Source organism: Eublepharis macularius, chromosome 6, assembly GCF_028583425.1.
Source record: "Eublepharis macularius isolate TG4126 chromosome 6, MPM_Emac_v1.0, whole genome shotgun sequence".
Classification (NCBI taxonomy): Eukaryota; Metazoa; Chordata; class Lepidosauria; order Squamata; family Eublepharidae; genus Eublepharis; species Eublepharis macularius.
Window position 1 is genome coordinate 91,902,506 of NC_072795.1, and position 18,648 is coordinate 91,921,153.

The 18,648-nt window shown below is 43.7% G+C and overlaps 1 protein-coding gene across 1 annotated transcript in view; it reads left to right on the forward strand.

Moving 5' to 3' along the window:
- Positions 1-18,648, forward strand: part of DOCK1 (dedicator of cytokinesis 1) — a 602,286-nt gene that overhangs the window by 501,287 nt on the left and 82,351 nt on the right. Inside the window, exon 38 of the mRNA XM_054984271.1 lies at positions 6,320-6,439. Coding sequence (XP_054840246.1) covers positions 6,320-6,439 — 120 coding nt within the window. The remainder of the gene's footprint in view (positions 1-6,319; positions 6,440-18,648) is intronic.

An 18,648-nucleotide genomic window follows, 5' to 3' on the forward strand; every position in this document is an offset into this window, starting at 1 on the left:
CCCTTCCAACTACTCAGTTTGGTCTTCTGAAACTGATTCCTTCAAGACCAGACATTAGAGAGGTACATTTATTTGTGTAACCCTGAATTCCAATACTACATGCAAGAGTTGAAGTTATAGCAAAACTTCCTGGTACATAGCAATGGGAAAAATACATGAAAACTAAATATACAAGGTATGTTTATGTTTCACTATTCAGAACTCCGGATTAGAGGTGGGCACGAACAGCAATATGAACCAAAAAAAGCCATGAACAGCCCAATCAGCTGTTCGTGAAGCCCTGTTCCTGACAAACGTGTTTGTTCCAAGCCCTGTTTGTGGTGTTCATCAGCAGTTCATCAAGCCAGACAATCTGGCGCCTTTCAATCGATTCCGTTGGCAACAGGAGGCATGGACTTTCTGAACTCTGTCTGAACTCGTGTTGCACTGGTAACCCCAATCTAAACCCAGGGGCACTTCACCCCCGATTCAGCCGCTTGTCAGGAAAATCTCTGACAAGGGCTGAGTGTAGCCTGCTGCGGTTTAAATTTCCATCTCCCTGCTGCTGCGCAGCACAGGAAGAGGAACATTTAAATCGCCCACTCAGCTGCTTGTCAGGGAAACCCCTGACAAGCAGCTGAGTGCCGCCTGCCAGTGTAAAATGCCCTTCTCCCTGCTGCTGCACAGCAGCAGGGAGAGGGACACTTCACCCCCGACTCAGCCGCTTGTCAGGGGTTTCCTGACAAAGTCTCCACCCTCCCTCCAGCCGGCTGGAAGGAGGGAGACTTTGAAGGGAAGGAGGTTCCCCACGCCATTTGCAAACAGCATGCAGAACCTTCTTCAGAGTCTCCCCTCCCTCCGGCTGGCTGGAAGGAGGGAGGCTTTGAAGGGAAGGAGGTTCCCCACACCGTTTGCAGGGAACTTTTTTCCTTTCCAAGTCTCCACCCCCTCCCTCCAGCCGGCAGGAAGGATGGAGACTTTGAAAGGAAGGAGGTTCTCCATGCCATTTGCAAATGGCCTAGAGGGAGGGAGGGGAGACTTGAAGGGAAGGAGGTTCCCCACGCCGTTTGCAAATGGCATGGGGAACAACCTTCCCTTCAAAGTCTCCCTCCTTCCAGCTGGCTAGAGGGATGGGGCGAGACTCTAAAGGGAAGACAGTTCCCTGAGAATGGCTTGAGGAACCTCCTTCCCTTCAAAGTCTCCTTTCTTCCAGCCGGCTGGAGGGAGGGAGAGGAGACTCTGAAGGGAAGAAGGTTCCCCATGCCATTTGCAAATGGCATGGGGAACCTTCTTCCCTTCCGAGTCTCCCCCCTCCCTCTAGCCAGCAAATGGCATGGGGAACCTTCTTCCCTTCAGAGTCTCCCCTCACTCCCTCCAGCTGGCTGGAAGGAGGGAGACTTTGAAGGGAAGGAGTTTCCCCACACAAATGGCGCAGGGAACTTTCTTCCCTTCCAAGTCTCCCCCCTCCCTCCCACGAACAGCCAACTATGAAAATGCTCGTGAACAGGATCGTGTTCGTGGTTGTTCGTGATTCCCTGTTCGTGGATGGCAACGAACAACAAACATCGTGTTCGGGTTTTTTTCCCTGTTCGTGCCCACCTCTACTCAGAATCCCTTGGAAGACTGAAAAAAAAATACAGAAAATACAACAATATTTCTTAGCAAAACTGGAGATTAAAATGGCTGATGCTACTTACTGGTTAGAAGGACTCCTGATGGACCTCCTTGAATAAAGTTCAGTGTGTCTCCTTGTTTGGAACATCAGGATGACATATATTTGACTACTTTCATCCTTCTGTTCCAGAAACATCATTTGGATGGCTTTCTATGGATTCTCCAAAGTCTTATCACTAGCTAATCATGCTTGTAGTCTAGAAACAACCTTTGACAGTGTGTGAATGCTACAGAATGCTGAATTACATAGAACAAACAAACACTCTTTCAAACGCATCATTATTTCTTGTTGGTAGTGAAAGTGATTTTCTGCTTAAGATAATGATGCATGCAATGTGCCCTTATATAAATCATGTTAAAAGTGGATGATGTGAGGCATGATAGTCACTAATTAATTTTGATGATATTGAAGGAAAATGTTTAAGAGAAAACTTAGTATATAAAGATACAGCATAGCATAAATGGGGTGCCACCTTAATAAATGGCAGGTTCCCCTGTTAAATGTAAGGGTAGGGCAGGTGTAGAGCATGTTTGTAAGACCTATGTGAAGACATTTTCATGTTTATGTACTCATCTTTCCCTTAAAATTGATTGGTGTGACTTTATATAAAAAAGAAAATGTCAGTGACATTCAACTGACACTTAAAGGATAAAGATGTCACTGAAGAGCATTTATTAAAAATATATAGAGTTTTTATTGTTCATTAAAGTTATATCATCCAGGAAAAGAACCTATGAATATCTACAACCTAATTCTATGCATACTTATTTACTCAAAAGTAAGCCCCATTAAGTTCTTGGGTAAAATGTACTATTTATTCTTGGGTAAAATGCAAAGGAACTAGCATCACAAGACATAAGAAAGCCTTTAAATAGATCTCAAATTTATTTTTTTTATTTAAAACATCTGCGTGCCACCTTTCTACCCAAAACAGGGTCCGGTCCCCAAGGCAGCAAACATCAAAACACTAACAATTTAAAACATTTTAAAATAAGTTAAAATTAAATTTAAAATGTTTTAAAAAGTATTAAAGAACTCAGTAAACACAAAACACAAAGAATAGGGAGGAGGGTCAATAACAGTTATTGGGGGTATGCCAGATAAAACAAAACAAAATCTCCACCTGCAGGTGGAAGACAGCTAGAGAGAGAGAGAGAGAAATCTCCCTGGGAAGAGAGTTCCAAAGTTTTGGTGCCCTGACTAGAGATGGGAATGATCCAAAAAAATTTAACAATCCAGCTGATCGTGGATTGGCACCGGTGACAATCCCGAATTAACGATCCACACCGATCATCTCCCGTTCCCGAACCGTGGATCGTGGATGCCAAAGCAGGGCACGCTGGTATTCCCAGCTATGTGGGAAGGTGGGTTGTGGCAGTGGCCAACTCTCTCTCTCTCTCTCTCTCTCTCCCCCCAAAGGCTAGCAAGTAGCAAGCAAGAGCTCTGTCCCACTCCACTGCTCGCAGAAAGTGAAACCCAGCCTGGGAGCCCATGGCATGGATCCCATTCAGCAACACAGGAGGTCTGTGTTTGGCCATCAGAGCTGCCTATCAGGGTTTGCAGGGATGAGATTGGAGGGCCCATGGCTACAGAACACCCCCTTCCCCCTCCCTTCCCTGGGTGTCTTCTCCCAACTTGTGACTGCTTTGCTGCTCCATGGTTGGAAGGAAGCCCTACTGATCAAGGAAAGCTGGGCTTCCATTCGAGTTTCCAGGGCAACAGAAGGAGGGCAAACAGAGCTCAGGCATTCCCCTGGCTCCATTGCCAGGGGAATAGATTGCTGGCACCTGAGTGTCTGGATGCCCGAACCAAGCCCAATCACCCCGATCCAGGCCTCTCCCGACCGCTGGATCGTGGGCCATGGACGATCATGATCCGCCGGATCACGATCGCACGATCACCATTATCGTGGGATTTTTTCGATCGTAATGCGGATCCTGCCCATCTCTAGCCCTGACTGAGAAGGCCATTTCTTGGGTTGCCACTCATCCTGCCTCAGATAGGAGGAGCACCCAAAGGAGGGCTTCCAAAGGGGACCAGAGTAGTCAGGTAGGTTCATATGGGATTAGGCAGTTCTTAAGGTATGCTGGCCCCAAGCTATATATGGCTTTAAAGGCCAATAAAAACACTTTAAATTAATCTCAAAAGCAAACTGGAAACAAGAGTGGATGGAACAAGATTGGACCCACTCCAATCAGCATCGAGCCAGAGTGCATTGAGCCAGAGGAACAAAATACTGATAGACTACAGTGGCATCATCTTTCCACCCGCCATGCCTATGCTGATGCATAGGGTGGCATAGTTGGGAAAGGTTAGCCTCTCCTTCAGCCAGGTCTCAGTGATATATGCCAGGTCAGCTCTCTCATTCAGAATTAGATCCTGGACGGCTGCTGCTTTGCTTATAAGTGACCAGGAAGGTAAACGCTGGGTCTCCCCTCTCCTGCTAGGAGGGTAACGGTTTCAATGTGTAATGTGTTTCAATGGCCTTTAGTAACGAATCTGAAGTTATAAATCAGATGTGGTAAGCAATTTATTTCTTCAGTTACTCCCAGTACAGAAACTGAAGACTGACATGAAAACATTTCTATTTCACCAGTTCTTTAGGTTTACTGTTGTGTGTATTTTTGGTTGGTGGTTGTTTACTGTCACTTAAGTAATTTTTAATAACAGCAACATCAATTTATATACCACCCTTCAGGACAACTTAACACCCACTCAGAGTGGTTTACAAAGTATGTTATTATTATCCCCACAACAATCACCCTGTGAGGTGGGTGGGCCTGAGAGAGCTCTGAGAGAGCTGACCCAAGGTCACCCAGCTGGCTTCAAGTGGAGGAGTGGGGAATCAAACCCGGTTCTCCATATTAGAGTTCCACTGCTCTTAACCAATATACCAACTGGCTTTACTCTCATACTTTTATTCATTGTATACTTTTATTCTTTGTATTTGCCAAAACTTTTATTGTTGCTGTTTTTATTTATTTTATTTTTATTTTAGTGCTGTTGGATATCTATTAGGTTTTCTACTGATTTTAATTCTTGTATTGAAGATTATATATTTTATCTTGGTGCACTATCTTGAGTTCCTTATGGATATATGTGTCAGTATAAAAATTAATGAATTAATTCCTAGTTTCAGAATATGTCTAAGGTAATGTCTTTCACATACTTTCATGTTTATGCTTCTTGATTTCTGCTCTTTCCATATCAATTGTGGTATTTAATTGAGTTTTGTAGTGTAATACTACTTTCCTACATAGAAGTATATAACATTTAAATCTAACTGTTAATGATTTGAAGGCAGATACCTGGAAAAATAACAGCTTTCTCTTTGCACAATATAAGATTTAATTAAAAAGTAAAAGCAGCATTAGCTCCAATTTATAAATAGACCTCCTATGGTTTGAAATATGCAGAACAGTTGGATTCCAGGACCGATGCTATAGTTCAGGATAGCAATAGTCCTAAAGAATTGGGCAAATAGAAATGTTGTCTGCAAGATGAGAACATCCAAATACACACGCAAGAGCAGCATCATTGCCATCAGTGAGTATCAATATATCTATTTCTTTAGAGACTGGAGCCATGAACAGACAAAATGTATCTTTCTAAAAATGTGAAAAATATCCCAGGTTTGTAGAAAAATCTGAAATCTTTTTTTTAAAAAATCACATGGGGTTGTTAAAAAACCAAAATAAGAAGCAGGGCCTGCAGCTTTAAGGGGGGAAAAAAGGCCTTCAGTGGCCATTGCTAGGCATCTACGCGGCCTTTAAGCTTTGGTTTCTGTAAGTAAAAGGTGGAGTGAATGGGTGCTTTCCAAGGCTGTTTGATCTTTGAGGGTTAACTCATGAGGGCCAGACCTGGCAGCAGCCACCCATGACTTGCTGCCACATGACTTACATGACTCACTCAGGCCCAGCTGCTAGCTACCGCTCAACACAAAGCAACAACGGGAGACCACCCGGATAACAGAACAGGAGAAAAACAATTCCGGAAGTAATACAATCAAAAGGCAATTGTATACTTATTTCACAAATTTATCAATGTGCAAAGTGCAAAAGTGCATAAATCAATGTTATACAATAAATAGTTACAAAACCCGACAGTCCATATGTGCAGTCATATTTTACTTGGCAAATTCCACAGTGAAATGTCCAACATTAGAGAACGGAGTTTTAGGAGTACCAACAGTCCATGCAAGCACTGGTGTTAACAGTGGGCATATAGCCGACGGGCTTATGCATGCAAATTTCCAATTCCCGTTTCGTGATGTTCACTTCGTCTCGGGCATAACATTGGACTGTAATACAATCATTAAATAATTCAATATTCATATCACTGTAACTCCGTGCTCTTTCACAATGGAAAACAGACTGCTTTCAACCACAATGCAAGATCACTTTTATTTGAAAGGAGGAACAGGCTTTGTAAGCTTTTAATTCACCTTTGGCTACAATAGTTGAACTGTTTAGTGTTCTCCTTAGCAACCTGAATGTCCTAAGTATAAAACTAGTTTTTGCAAATATAGGAAATAGCTTCAAGACATGATAACCCTGATGTCATTTTCTTAAAGTCCCGTGTGTTTGTTTAAAATAGGACAAAGTTACAGGTACATTAATCACTTTCATCCCCTTCATTTTTCCCCACTGTTTGCATTTAATTTAGTGGTCTGAAGAGCCATGTGCTGCACATCTTACTCAGCGGGATGGATACCAGGCAGCAACGCAAGGACAACTGAAAGATCAGCTCTATCAAGAAATTATCCATTATTTTGACAAGGGCAAGGTAATAAGAAACCATGTTCCATTGCTTTTCCATGCAAAGTCACCAGCTAAAAACAGAAAGACAGAATTTATCAAATGACCTTCCTTGAGCCTTCATGTTGTGATTTGGGAAGTTTGATACAAACAGACTGCAAGCTAGTGCCTCAAGACGATGATACTAACAGCAGCACATTCATAACTGCTGAAAAAAATTACAAGGTCATATGTAAGTGTAGATTTTCCTAGTGTGGAAAAAAGACAAGTCTTCTTACTCTGAAGGGATTTATTGATAAGAAGTCAAAACCAATAAAAAATTGTGGAGAGAATATTGTGGAGGAAGGAGCCACATCACCACTGAAATGGTCCTGTTATGTTTGACTAAAGTTGCTGTTTAGTTCCTTTGGGTGATTTGGAATTCTCGCAGGAATACATAGTACTTGTATACTTCCTTGGCATGAGACAGACTGAAAGGGAAGACATAGATCTTGGAAGGTAATGTTTGTGTTAAAAAAAAAAAAGACTAGCTGCATCACCTTAAACCACAGTTCCTGCAGAGTATTTTGCAGTATTTCGTTTTTTCCAACATCTTCAGCTGTGGGTGGGGTGCTTAAATACCAAGTTATTTTAAATACTGATGTGCGCTCCTGCTACATGGCAGTAATGAGCTGTTTATGAACAGCAGGCAAAATATCTGTTTACAATGCTTCAACCTGTGCAGGCTCTACAGAATACAGAATTCACAGTTTGCAAAAGGACTATTTTGTAGAGCAGTCTGTTCTTGATTTTAACACCAGTTGTGTATATTATTCTAGTAAAAACGGAAAAAGAGAAATAAATGTCTGCTTGTTTAAGAACTGCTGAATATCTGCTTTGTCTCTAGCTGTTTGGAAAGATCAGCAAAATCTGTACTATTCTTAACTGTGTTGTCAGCATTCAAGCAACACATTTTAGCACTTTCCCTTTTGTTTACAGAGGCGCTTGAATTTTCTGACAGAAATTTATGTTATCAAATGTCCTTCTTCTATTTCTTTAGGAAAAAAGAGTGGAAAAGGCCCTATATCTAAGAGAATTCTCAGTACTTTGAACCAATCTTATTTATCAAAGTCCAAAATAAAGGACATGTCTATTTATAGAAAGTCAGGTGTTATTAAGCTTGCCATTTGCCTGCCCTCAGCACCAATCCCCCACCCTTGAGAAATTGAGGAGCAGAAGACAAATGACTTCAAAACTGCCTCCATAGTTACACACTAGAAATTTCTCCATAGATAGTAGAGGAAATTCCTAGAGAGTCATCTGGAAGTGACATCACATCCTCCAAATTTCACCCTCCCAAGTCATCTCCCTCAAAATCTCCTGACATTTGCTGTGGCAATGCTGGCAACTCTAGGTATTTGGCTTCCTCACACAGGAATGAGGTAACCACTTCTGGAGAAGTGATACGTACATTTTCTAAATAAATAAATCACCTAGATAATACAAATGGCCATTTCTTGATCTCCTTATATCATTACCTTCTATACCAGTGATGGCAAACCTTTTTGAGCCCGAGTGCCCAAACTGCAACACAAAACCAACATATTTATTTCAAAGTGCCAACACTGCAATTAAATATGAATACTGAGGTTTTAGTTAAGAAAAAACAACTCATACAGTTGTCCCAACTAATTAACATCTCTCTCTCTCTCTCTCTCTCTCTCTCTCTCTCTCTCTCTCTCTCTCTCTCTCTCTCTCTCTCTCTCTCTCTCTCTCTCTCTCTCTCTCTCTCTCTCAGGAGCCACAAATGAAAGTAAAGCAAGTTAAATCAAAGCAGTTTGCCCTTCTTTACACCAGCAGCCCGGCTTGCAAGCCCTCTCTCTCTCTCTCTCTCTCTCTCTCTCTCTCTCTCTCTCTCTCTCTCAGGAGCCACGAATGAAAATAAAGCAAGTGAAATCAAAGCAGTTTGCCCTCCTTTACACCAGCAGCCCGGCTTGCAAGCACTCTCTCTCACTCAGGAGCCACGAATGAAAGTAAAGCAAGTTAAATCAAAGCAGTTTGCCCTTCTTTACACCTGCAGCCCGGCTTGCAAGCCCTCTCTTTCTCTCTCTCTCTCTCTCTCTCTCTCACTCAGGAGCCACGAATGAAAGTAAAGCAAGTTAAATCAAAGCAGTTTGCCCTTGTTTACACCAGCAGCCCGGCTTGCAAGCACTCTCTCTCTCTCTCTCTCTCTCTCAGGAGCCACGAATGAAAGTAAAACAAGTTAAATCAAAGCAGTTTGCCCTTCTTTACACCAGCAGCCCGGCTTGTAGTCAGTCAGTCAGTGTGTCTCTCTCTCACTCACTCACTCACTCAGGAGTCAGTAATGAAAGTAAAGCAAGTTAAATCAAAGCAGTTTGCCCTTTACACCAGCAGCCCGGCTTGCAAGCTCTCTCTCTCTCTCTCTCTCTCTCTCTCTCTCTCTCTCTCTCTCTCTCTCTCTCTCTCTCTCTCTCACACACACACACACACACACACACTCACTCACTCACTCACTCACTCACTCACTCACTCAGGAGTCACTAATGAAAATAAAGCAAGTTAAATCAAAGCAACTTGCCCTCCGTTACACCAGCATCCCGGCTTGCAGTCAGTCAGTCAGTCAGTCAGTGTCTCTCTCTCACTCTCTCGCTCTCTGTCACTCACTCACTCACTCACTCACTCACTCACTCACTCACTCACTCACTCACTCACTCAGGAGTCACGAATGAAAGTAAAGCAAGTTAAATCAAAGCAGCTTACTCTCCTTTAGAAGGCCAGCCCCAGCAGTCTGGCTGCTGCCTCCGCTTCCTGCTGCTAAAGAAACGGGCAGCAGGGAGGCAGCGTTGAGGAAAAAGAATCAAATGGACAGGGCCAAAACCCATGTGATCTCTGCTCAGAGCTACTGGAATGCCGTTCCAGGCATTCCCCCTCCAAATGAGCCCTGGACCTAGTGATCCAGCGACTTGGCTTGCATGCCCACAGAGAGGTCTCTGCGTGCTAGCTGTGGCACGCATGCCATAGGTTCGCCATCACTGTTCTATACAGATGTAGTGATTAGTGACCAGAAATGAAACATTTAGAACATGTGAGACAGGAACTATCATTTCGTTTCCATGCCCTGAACTACAGTTTCCTTCCCTGGGCTCACAGTATTTTGACCTGCATCAGCTTCATGCCTGTACCCAGAGCTAAGTCAGTTCCCAGCACTAACAGGCATAGCTAACATCTGTACATCCTATTACACTGTTTGAACACTTTCTATCAACATATTGGAAGCCTGCAAAGCAGCAGAACAGACTGGAGAGCATTAGAAAAGGACATTTTGAGTAGAGGGCTGAGTTTGGTCATTGCCCGAAATCCTGGGGGCAGAACTGTGTTTCCCATTGTAATGGTTTCAGCTCTCACTTATGCATTATATTTTCTGAAGACTGCAGCCCAACAAAGAAATCAAATGTCACTAAGAGGAACAGGAGTGAAAGTTAGTCAATGGATATTGTTAGAGAAGTAAAAAAGTTAATGCAACTAGGGAGGTGTGGAAACCTAGATTTGGCTTGTTTATAATGTGGTTTGAAGGACATAAGACATTTTGACTTCTATCCATGTTCATGAACTGACTTGCAGTATTAGAAGTTTTTTTAAAAAATACTGTTAAGGAGCAATATGATGCTGAATGATGCTTCAGGGTAAAAGGCTTTAAAGTGTATCAGACTTATATTTACATTTGGTTATGACTGATTTACTCCCTCCACCACTTTTATCATGCTGACATCGTTCTTTTCTTCCTAAGCAAAATGACCCTTCAGATGATCGCCTTTGTACCTTCATGCAGTTTCTTTTGTTTTTCTCGCCATCCTCTCTTTTGTACTATTGTAATCTTTCCACACTTCTTCCTGTCTTAACAAGCCTCATACATTGTTTTTTTTTATCATAGTTTTGAAATGTATAAGACCTTGATGTTCAGACAATCTAAAGACTTCAACAAATGTGTGTGATTTGTAAGAAACAAGTAGAATAGAAGCAGCAAGAACACAGTCTTCATTTATTTGCAAAAACAATATGTTATTTTAAAACTAATTGTATAATTCCTACATCTGTTTCTGGCAAACTATGCAGCCCCAGCTTGCTTTCCTTTTAATTAAATGCACCATTCTGTACAGTACTACAAGGAATCTGCTAGAATATTTATTTAGGAGATTTCTGTACCACCTCTTCAGAATCCTGCTCAAACAAGCTCAGGGAGTCATAGAAACAGAACTGTCCATGAAACAGACTTCAGACCACAGCAGACCATAAAATAGCTGGAAAGATAGAACCCCTAGTGAAAAGCATAGGTGTGTAGAAGACAGTAAAACAGACACCAGGCGAGCCCCAAAGGAGAGGACATTTCAAAGGTGAGGTGCTGTTATTATTTACAACATTTCTGTGCCATCTTTCCACCCTAATAGTGACACCAAGGTGATTAACGTCCCGATATTAAAATATAAAGACATTAAAACAGCATTTAAAATGTATATAAAATATTTAATTAATTCAATAAAGGATAACAGTTAGTGGGGAAATGCTAAACAAAAGGGAAAAAAAGTTTTCTCCTGCTGGCAGAAGACAGTGATAGAGGAAGACAGAAGAATCTCCCTGGGGAGGGAGTTACAGCACCATGGCCAAAGAAGGCTTTTCCTTGGGTTGCTACCTCTCTAGCCTCAGACAGTGGGGCTACCTGAAGGAGAGCCTCTGAAGATGGTCATATGGGGTTAGGCGGTCCTTAAAGTACACTGGCTCTAAGCCATATAGGGCTTTGAAGGTCAATACCAGCACCTTGAGTTGGGCCTGGAAGTAAACTGGGAGCCATTGTGGATGGAACAAGACTCCAGTGATATGGTCCCTACAACCCACACCAGTCAATGTTTTGACCAAAGCATGCAGTACGATCTGTAACTTCCAGACAGTCTTCAAGAGCTTCAAGCTCCATGTAAAAAACATTACAGAAGTCTAATCTGGGTGATACTAGTGTATGCACCACAGTGGCCCAATCTTTCCTGCCCAGGAATGGCCACTGCTGGCTCCCAAGTCGAAACTGGTGAAAGGTCCTCCTGGTCACCAGGCCACTGGTGCCACCTGTTTATCCAGTAGGAAGCCCGGCTCCAGCAGCACAGTCTCTAGTTGCCACCTATCTCACCACTGAAGGTAGGGGCACAGGTAACAAGAGGCAGGTCTTATCTGCCAGGCTGAACAAAACTGATGGGAGGAGGCAGTTGTTCAAATACCCTGGCCCCAAGCCATTTAGGGCCTTAAAGGTAAGAACCAAGACTTTGAATTGTTTTCCAGAAACACATGGATAGCCAGTACGGGTCTTTCAGGAATGAACACAGCAATGTACACTGAGCTACACAATTGACTGTCGTTCATAGTTTCATAAATTAGAAATATTGATCAGAGCTGTATGAAAGTTTTGCATTGCTGATTTAGAGAGGTGAAAATAATGCCTGATCTGAAGTAACAGAAGAGGAAACTGTTTGACATAAGTAAACATATATTTAGACACAAATAGACATATTTTTTCTTATTTCAGCAGAAGTTAAGATATGTTTTTTCTATATTCATGTGTTGTTTTGAATGACATTGATGCTAGTTCAGAGGAGTTTTGATATATACTGCCCTAATCTGTCTAGAAGAGAGGTTTATAAGCATAGTTATTATATATAAATTTAAGCCTGCAAGAATATTTAGAAACAGAAAGTTAAACGAAGCTAAAGGTTAGGTTATTTTAATTGTGAAAAGACAAGCAAAGGTCAGGGATACTATACTGTGCATTAACACAAGTTAAAGCTACAGTGTTAGATATAGTATGGCATAGTAGCTACAGGGAAGGGCTTTTAAAAATATAGATGCTGGTGGGGTTTGTATGTGTGTGTGCATTACTTTTGTCTTCTTCCTAGCAGTTTTCCCAAACTGAAACAATGCTGTGGCAGGGAGGTGGAGGGAGTTATTTGTCCATTTTTCAGCTCCACGTGGAGTAATAAGAGGGGACGAGTTGAACAACGTCATTGTAGCAAAAACTGGATGAAATTAGCAATTTACATAAGGCTAATTATAAATGTCTCGCCAAGGTTATAATTGGTAGTATCTGTCCTCTAAAAAATTCAGACAGAGTGTGCTGGTTTCTATGCTGTCAACATACCAAATACTTTTTGAAATTGTGCATTAGACAAACTGGAGAAAGATTCACTTTGTTATTGCTGAGGAAGGAGAGCAGAAGAATAGTAAGAAAATAGAAAGGTCATTAGTTTCAAGTTTTTAAAGGTTGAAATCAATGATGGTGATCCAAGAAATTAACTAGACATGTGAAATATACACATTTAGTTTAGGAGTCTTTCATCCAGATATGGGTAGCATGAGAAAAGCAGATTAGATCTTAGTCTTTGAAAACTCTGAGAGTGTTCTTTATTCAATTTTTCATTCCTGTTGATTGGAACACTACAGAGATTTTCTAATCAACAATTGAAGTACATCTTGTACTTTACTGGAATAACAAGTAATTGCAGGTATACTGTAACAGAATAATTTGTCCATCTATATTAACATTATTGTTTCCAATTACTACATAAACAGTTCTGGAACAAAATGTTAAAAGATATTACTTTCACTTCGTTGTACATAACCTAAGTGGATGCTTTCCAACTTTGGTTGCTTATACTGCAGAAGGGGGAGGGGCTTTCAAGAACAGCATGAAGAGAGGAGGGTGCCAGCTGAACCAAAAAACATTGAAAAATAAGACAATTAAAGCTCAGTCCTGAAGACTGTTAAGGAGGAGGCAGCTGGGTGTCAGTGTAGCAGCAGTGTGGCTAGTCCGTTCCCTAAGGGCAAACTGCTCAGGCTGGGGATCAAACAAATGCCCCTGTCGCAAGGCTGCAACTGCACCGTTGCTCCTACAGGTCATCTCAAGGACGTGACTGCATGGCCGTGAAGGACAGGGAGAAACCCAACAAGCACAGTGTAGCAGCCACAGGAACACAACCTATGTTCAATTTAAATGGGTTTCACGATGAGGTTTTAATTTGTTAGCAACCATGGTGGCCCTATGAGGGAGGAAAGGCAGGGTAAAAATCTTGTAAACAAATAAATAAAGAGGGGAGGGGTGGTCCCATGCAGCAGCAGGCCCCAGCCCCACCTCCTTAAAGGCACAGACATCTATCATACAAAGTAGGATCAACAGCACAAAATGGGGGGCTTGGCCCCCACTACCCCATGTACCATGTGCTGAAATATGCCTGCGCCCCACCAGTCACCATACCAGGAAAATGGGTAGATTATGTGTGCCTGGTGAGCAGTGGGGGCACCTTCCAGTACCATAGGCATGTTTGTGAGCAGCCACCTCTGGGGATCCCTACAAGCCATGACGGTGGAACATGGGGAGCTGCAGTGGTGGGGGTCAGCACCAGACCATGGATTACCGCTGACTTACCCTTGATGTGGTCCTCCCCCTCATCCATGATTTCAGCGACAGCCACCAGCTGCACGAGGTGCCTGGTAGCCTCTACCTGAGCCACAGGGAGGATGTCCAAGCATTGCTAACCCTGGGCCACAGTTTTTCTTCACAGATGCTGTAGCGTAGTAGTTAAGTGATTGGGCTGTAAATCAGCACTCTGTAGGTTCAAATCCCACTACTGCCATGAGCTCAGTAGGTGGTGTTGGGTAAGCCACTCCTCTCAGCCCCAACTCCCCAGCTGTATGGCGGGGATAATAATAACACTGACTTTGTTCGCTGCTCTGAGCAGGTCACTGATCTATCTAGAAAAGGGACTTGAGCAGCAGCCTCTATGTTTGCTGCCTGCTTGGGCAGTAGTTTTAGTGCTGGAAGCGCATTCAGGGAAGGGATTCGTGGCATATCCATAGCCATACGTTTCTAATATTATGGAGGCAGTTCTGACTGCTCACAGTGGTAAGGCAGCGAGCAGTCATGGAGTTGACCTTGGCAGTTGACAGGACTACCATGTCATGCTGCACTACCAGTCTATACAGCAACACCACCTTTGCCTCTATCCTGTTGGTGGTGGACATTGCTGCCAGCTGGCCCTGACATAATGGCCAGCATGCTGCAGAAGAATGCAAAGATGAGGCCTGAGCTATGGGAAACTCTGTACCACGGAACGCACACCCACCCACATCCAACTACAGGATGGATATTGGGCAGGGAACTCACCTGCCGGGGATGGTAGTAGGCAATATAACCACTTTTTAACCATAGCATGCATTAAATCATTAATAGGTCCCAGCTGTTCCTCAGTAGCATCAGTATGGTTGGCTATATACACCAGTGTAGGCATCACATAATTCCTCCATAGTATCTCCAACCTCTGTGTTGGCTTCAAGGGCGCTAAATCAATCCTCACCAACCACAGCTTTACAAAATCTCTAGAACCCACCTTGCAAATGCCTTTCCAAGGATCCAATTTCACTCCCAAGTACTGCTGTTCCATATCAGGTTCAATCATATGATGTCGTTCCTTATTAATGATCCACTTCTCACAATTATTAACAACATAAGACCCCTGACATGGACTTATAAAAAGTCCATGACACTTCTTAGCTTGAACCCTAAGACCTGAATCCACAACATGCCTGTACTAACTCCAAATATCTTTCCATTGAAGCTCAATAGACATATTCAACATAGCAAGGTGGTCAGCAAATGCTAACACAGAAATACTACAATTTCCAATCTTGAAACCCCTTTCTAATAAGGAAATTTCATTTATAAGTGGGTCCATTGCTGCCTCTCACACATTGGCCGGGCAACTGCATTGCATGGCACAGATGGAGTATGGGGCTGGGGGCAGTGGTCCTGATCCTATATTGCTCCAACCACAGTGCTGTTCCTACCCCACAGACAATTTGTTCATGGCCATATTGGTTGTCATACATTATATGAACCTGGCTCTACCAGGTGACTATTGTCCAGCAGCACCTGAAAAGGGAGGTGGCTAGCATCCAGGTGCTCATGTGAGACACAGAACAGTACATATATGGTCTATTGGTGGCTGTTGCAGGCCTGCCATGTGATCCAAGAGCCTTGAGGACATAAGGGGCATCTGCACCAGCTTTATTGGTCCACGGGCAGGCTCAGACTTCCTTGGAGCATTGCTGGGTAAGGGGCACTGCATGGCATGGTAACCTGCATGCCTTTGTGAATTGGAGGGCTCATATGAGCTAACCAATAATTCCCTTGAGATGAGTCACCCTCCCACTCCTTTAGCTGGGATACATTAACTGTTGTTGAGTTGGTGGACTTGTGTTCATAGTCAAGTTTATTGTTCGATAGTGCTTTGACTCCATCAGGGAGTGGGCCTCCACTTTCCTATTCCACCTACCCTGACCCAAGACCTCACCCACCTCCAGAGTTCAGAACCTACTGAGGGGAGCAGGGCCATGTTGGATGGCCAATAGCACAACAGTTGGTTGAGCCCCCCTGAGGAGGCTGAACCAATCTTGTTGCTGTAATGGACTGTTCTGGACACAAACTGTTCAGCAGCATATGGACAGATCATTGGATGGTTCCTGCCTGAGAAAGAAACCCACCTGCAATAATGGGGCCACAGAGGTGTGCTCCTAGTTCACAGTCCCCTGCTGGGGGAGGGGGGGGGTGGCTTGAGCAGGGGACTGGGCAGGGGACTGCCCATGGACCATCTGCCCTGCAGCCTGGTATGGTACTGGGGATCAAGGATGAGGTTTGGGGATGGCAGAGTTTGGTGAAGGGGTCAGGCACAGTGGAGCCATTGAGGTCACTGTCCAGAACAACACTCTTCTCCTAATGCAGTGGTCTCAGTCTTGTGGAAGGCAGTATACTTCCTGGTGAAATCTGGGCACCACCAGTGAGTTGGCCACCCAAGGGACATGGTGTCAAGACTCCCCTGGATGGAGCAATCCCTGGCTCTGTTGGGATCTAGTCTCAGCAGTTTCTGGATCCCAGGATAGAGCCTCAAGGGGCAGCCCCACAAGAGCCCAGCTAAGTAACGGGTTCTTTCTCATGGCTGCCTGGCTTCAGCCACAGCCTCTGGCAAGAGGCAGGTGTGCAGATGGGGGAAGGGGGGATATCAAACTATCATTGCTCTGTGCTGGAACATCTGAGCTTTGGCCACTGGGCCAGAGCCCTGTCATTGGGCAACAGGCTGCTGCTGTGGTGCCTGTGCTGGATCTCCTGTGTCTGCTGGAGAGACCCAGGGTGCACCTTTATGATTGCAAAGTGGCACTCTCCAGGGGGGGATCAGGGCTGCATGGGGCTTCTGGCCTCCTAAATCTGCTTCTCCCATCTGCCCTGTCAGTGAGTTGCACTCCCTTATCGTGCACTCATTCCTCAAGGGTGTTTGAGCTGCCATCCTGATATGCAATAATAAGTACCACAGGTACTAGGTGATCAATGTGACCCGTGCTGTGTGACTTGGCATGTGGTCTGGTGAGCACAGACTAGGGTTTACATTGGCTGCCAAGTGCCAGCATTGGCTGCAGTGGGAGCAGGGGCTTGGCCTGGGCCAGTGGGTGCTTTGTGTGGTACTAATTGGCCTCCTATATTCCTTAGGGCACCAGGGATATGGTGGCTGCTGGGGGGATGTGTTTTCCTGGACTCTGGATACCTATGGTTTATGCCATGGATGTTGTGGGCAGAAGTCTATGCCATTGCCAAGGGGTGTTCCTGAGCCGGGGCAGCTTGGAGAGCTGCCACACTCTAGGGCCTGTTCCCTCCCCCACTGGTGGGAGAGGTTCTCTGGAGGGGGAGGGGCAGTATTGTCACACAAAAACTCAGTGCTGGTGTGGAAGTGTGAAGGCACCCTGCTTAAACTCTATGGCTAGACCACCTTCCCCACCCCCAGCTTCATTAAAGGGATTCTCTGGTTTGATGATGAGCTTACCAGGGAGTTTTAATGCTGAACCAAAGACTCCCAAACTGCAGAGTTTAAAAGCCTAGGAAATGTTTCCTCTATAAGAAACAATGGAGAGTGGCTGGGGGCAATCATTCTGAATAAAATTGGACTCTGGGGTCCAATCATTCTGAAATTTGGGGAGTCTTTAGTGGACCATAAGGAATAGGTGCCCTACAAATTTGGTGGAGATAACTTTTAAACAATGTGCTGCCAGCCCCTGGACATTTTTCCCTATAGGGAATAATGGCCAGTTAAAACTGGGATTCTCTAAAATGGCTCAGAGGATCTGACCTGGATTTCAGGGTTCCTGGATTTTTTTAATCCCTGAAACCCAGACCCAGATTACCTGGATCTGTGTGTGTATGCATGTGCGCGTGAGCAGGCAAGCCCCTATATTTGAACCTGGATCTCCCAGATTGGATCTCTCTCTCTCTCTCTCTAGCATGTTGAGGCTCTGTGTGCCCCATACAGAGTACAGACTTCCTCTTTGTCATTGCATTATCTCTAGCCTCTTTCACTAAATCAGGTGGGTTTTTTCACCTTGTGTTAAAAACGTACCTCAGACAAAATGCGACATGCTGGTTCTCTTTGCCCACTACAGCTCATTCCTCTAGATGACTTGCTATGTCCTAGGCAAAGCTGGGAAAAGTTCCAAAGCAGGAAATCTGAAAGGCAGCAGATTGTCCAACATTATTGACCTTCAAGAATATTTATAGATTTCAGCTATCAAAGGCTCTTGTGACAATCCAACTGCCCTCTCTCAAATAAATCTATTGTAGTGATCACAGGAAACTTCTCCAGAGCTTTCCCAGAACTTTACTGAGTACATATTTTATTTATAGATTGATAGTAAAACCTTTCCAATGCTAGAATGTATTAATTAATTGATTAAACTTGAACACTGCTCCTCCTCAGAGGAACGATTTACATATAATTCTGAGTGACATACGTATAATTGTTGGGGATCTCCTATCCAGACACAGAGGTTTTTAAAAGGAAAATTTTGAATTGCACAGTGACATGTATTATATTTTGTATGTGTATGCACTGCTACAACACATCTTTGCATTTTCCTTGCACGTGTGTATATGTATTGCTGCTTAGAGTCACATTCGTTGACATTTAGAAGTTTATCTACAGTGGGGGGAAATCCTCAGAACTGAAATTTCAAGCATTAATACTGAAGCTTCAGATTAAAGCATCATGAACTTCTGCAAAACTTTATTTGGAGAGAATAATGTTTTTTTTAAAAAAACAAGAACAAGAGAAAAGAGACAGCATTTTTTTAGTTGTATAGCTTTGCCCCAATAAAGTTCTATACTGG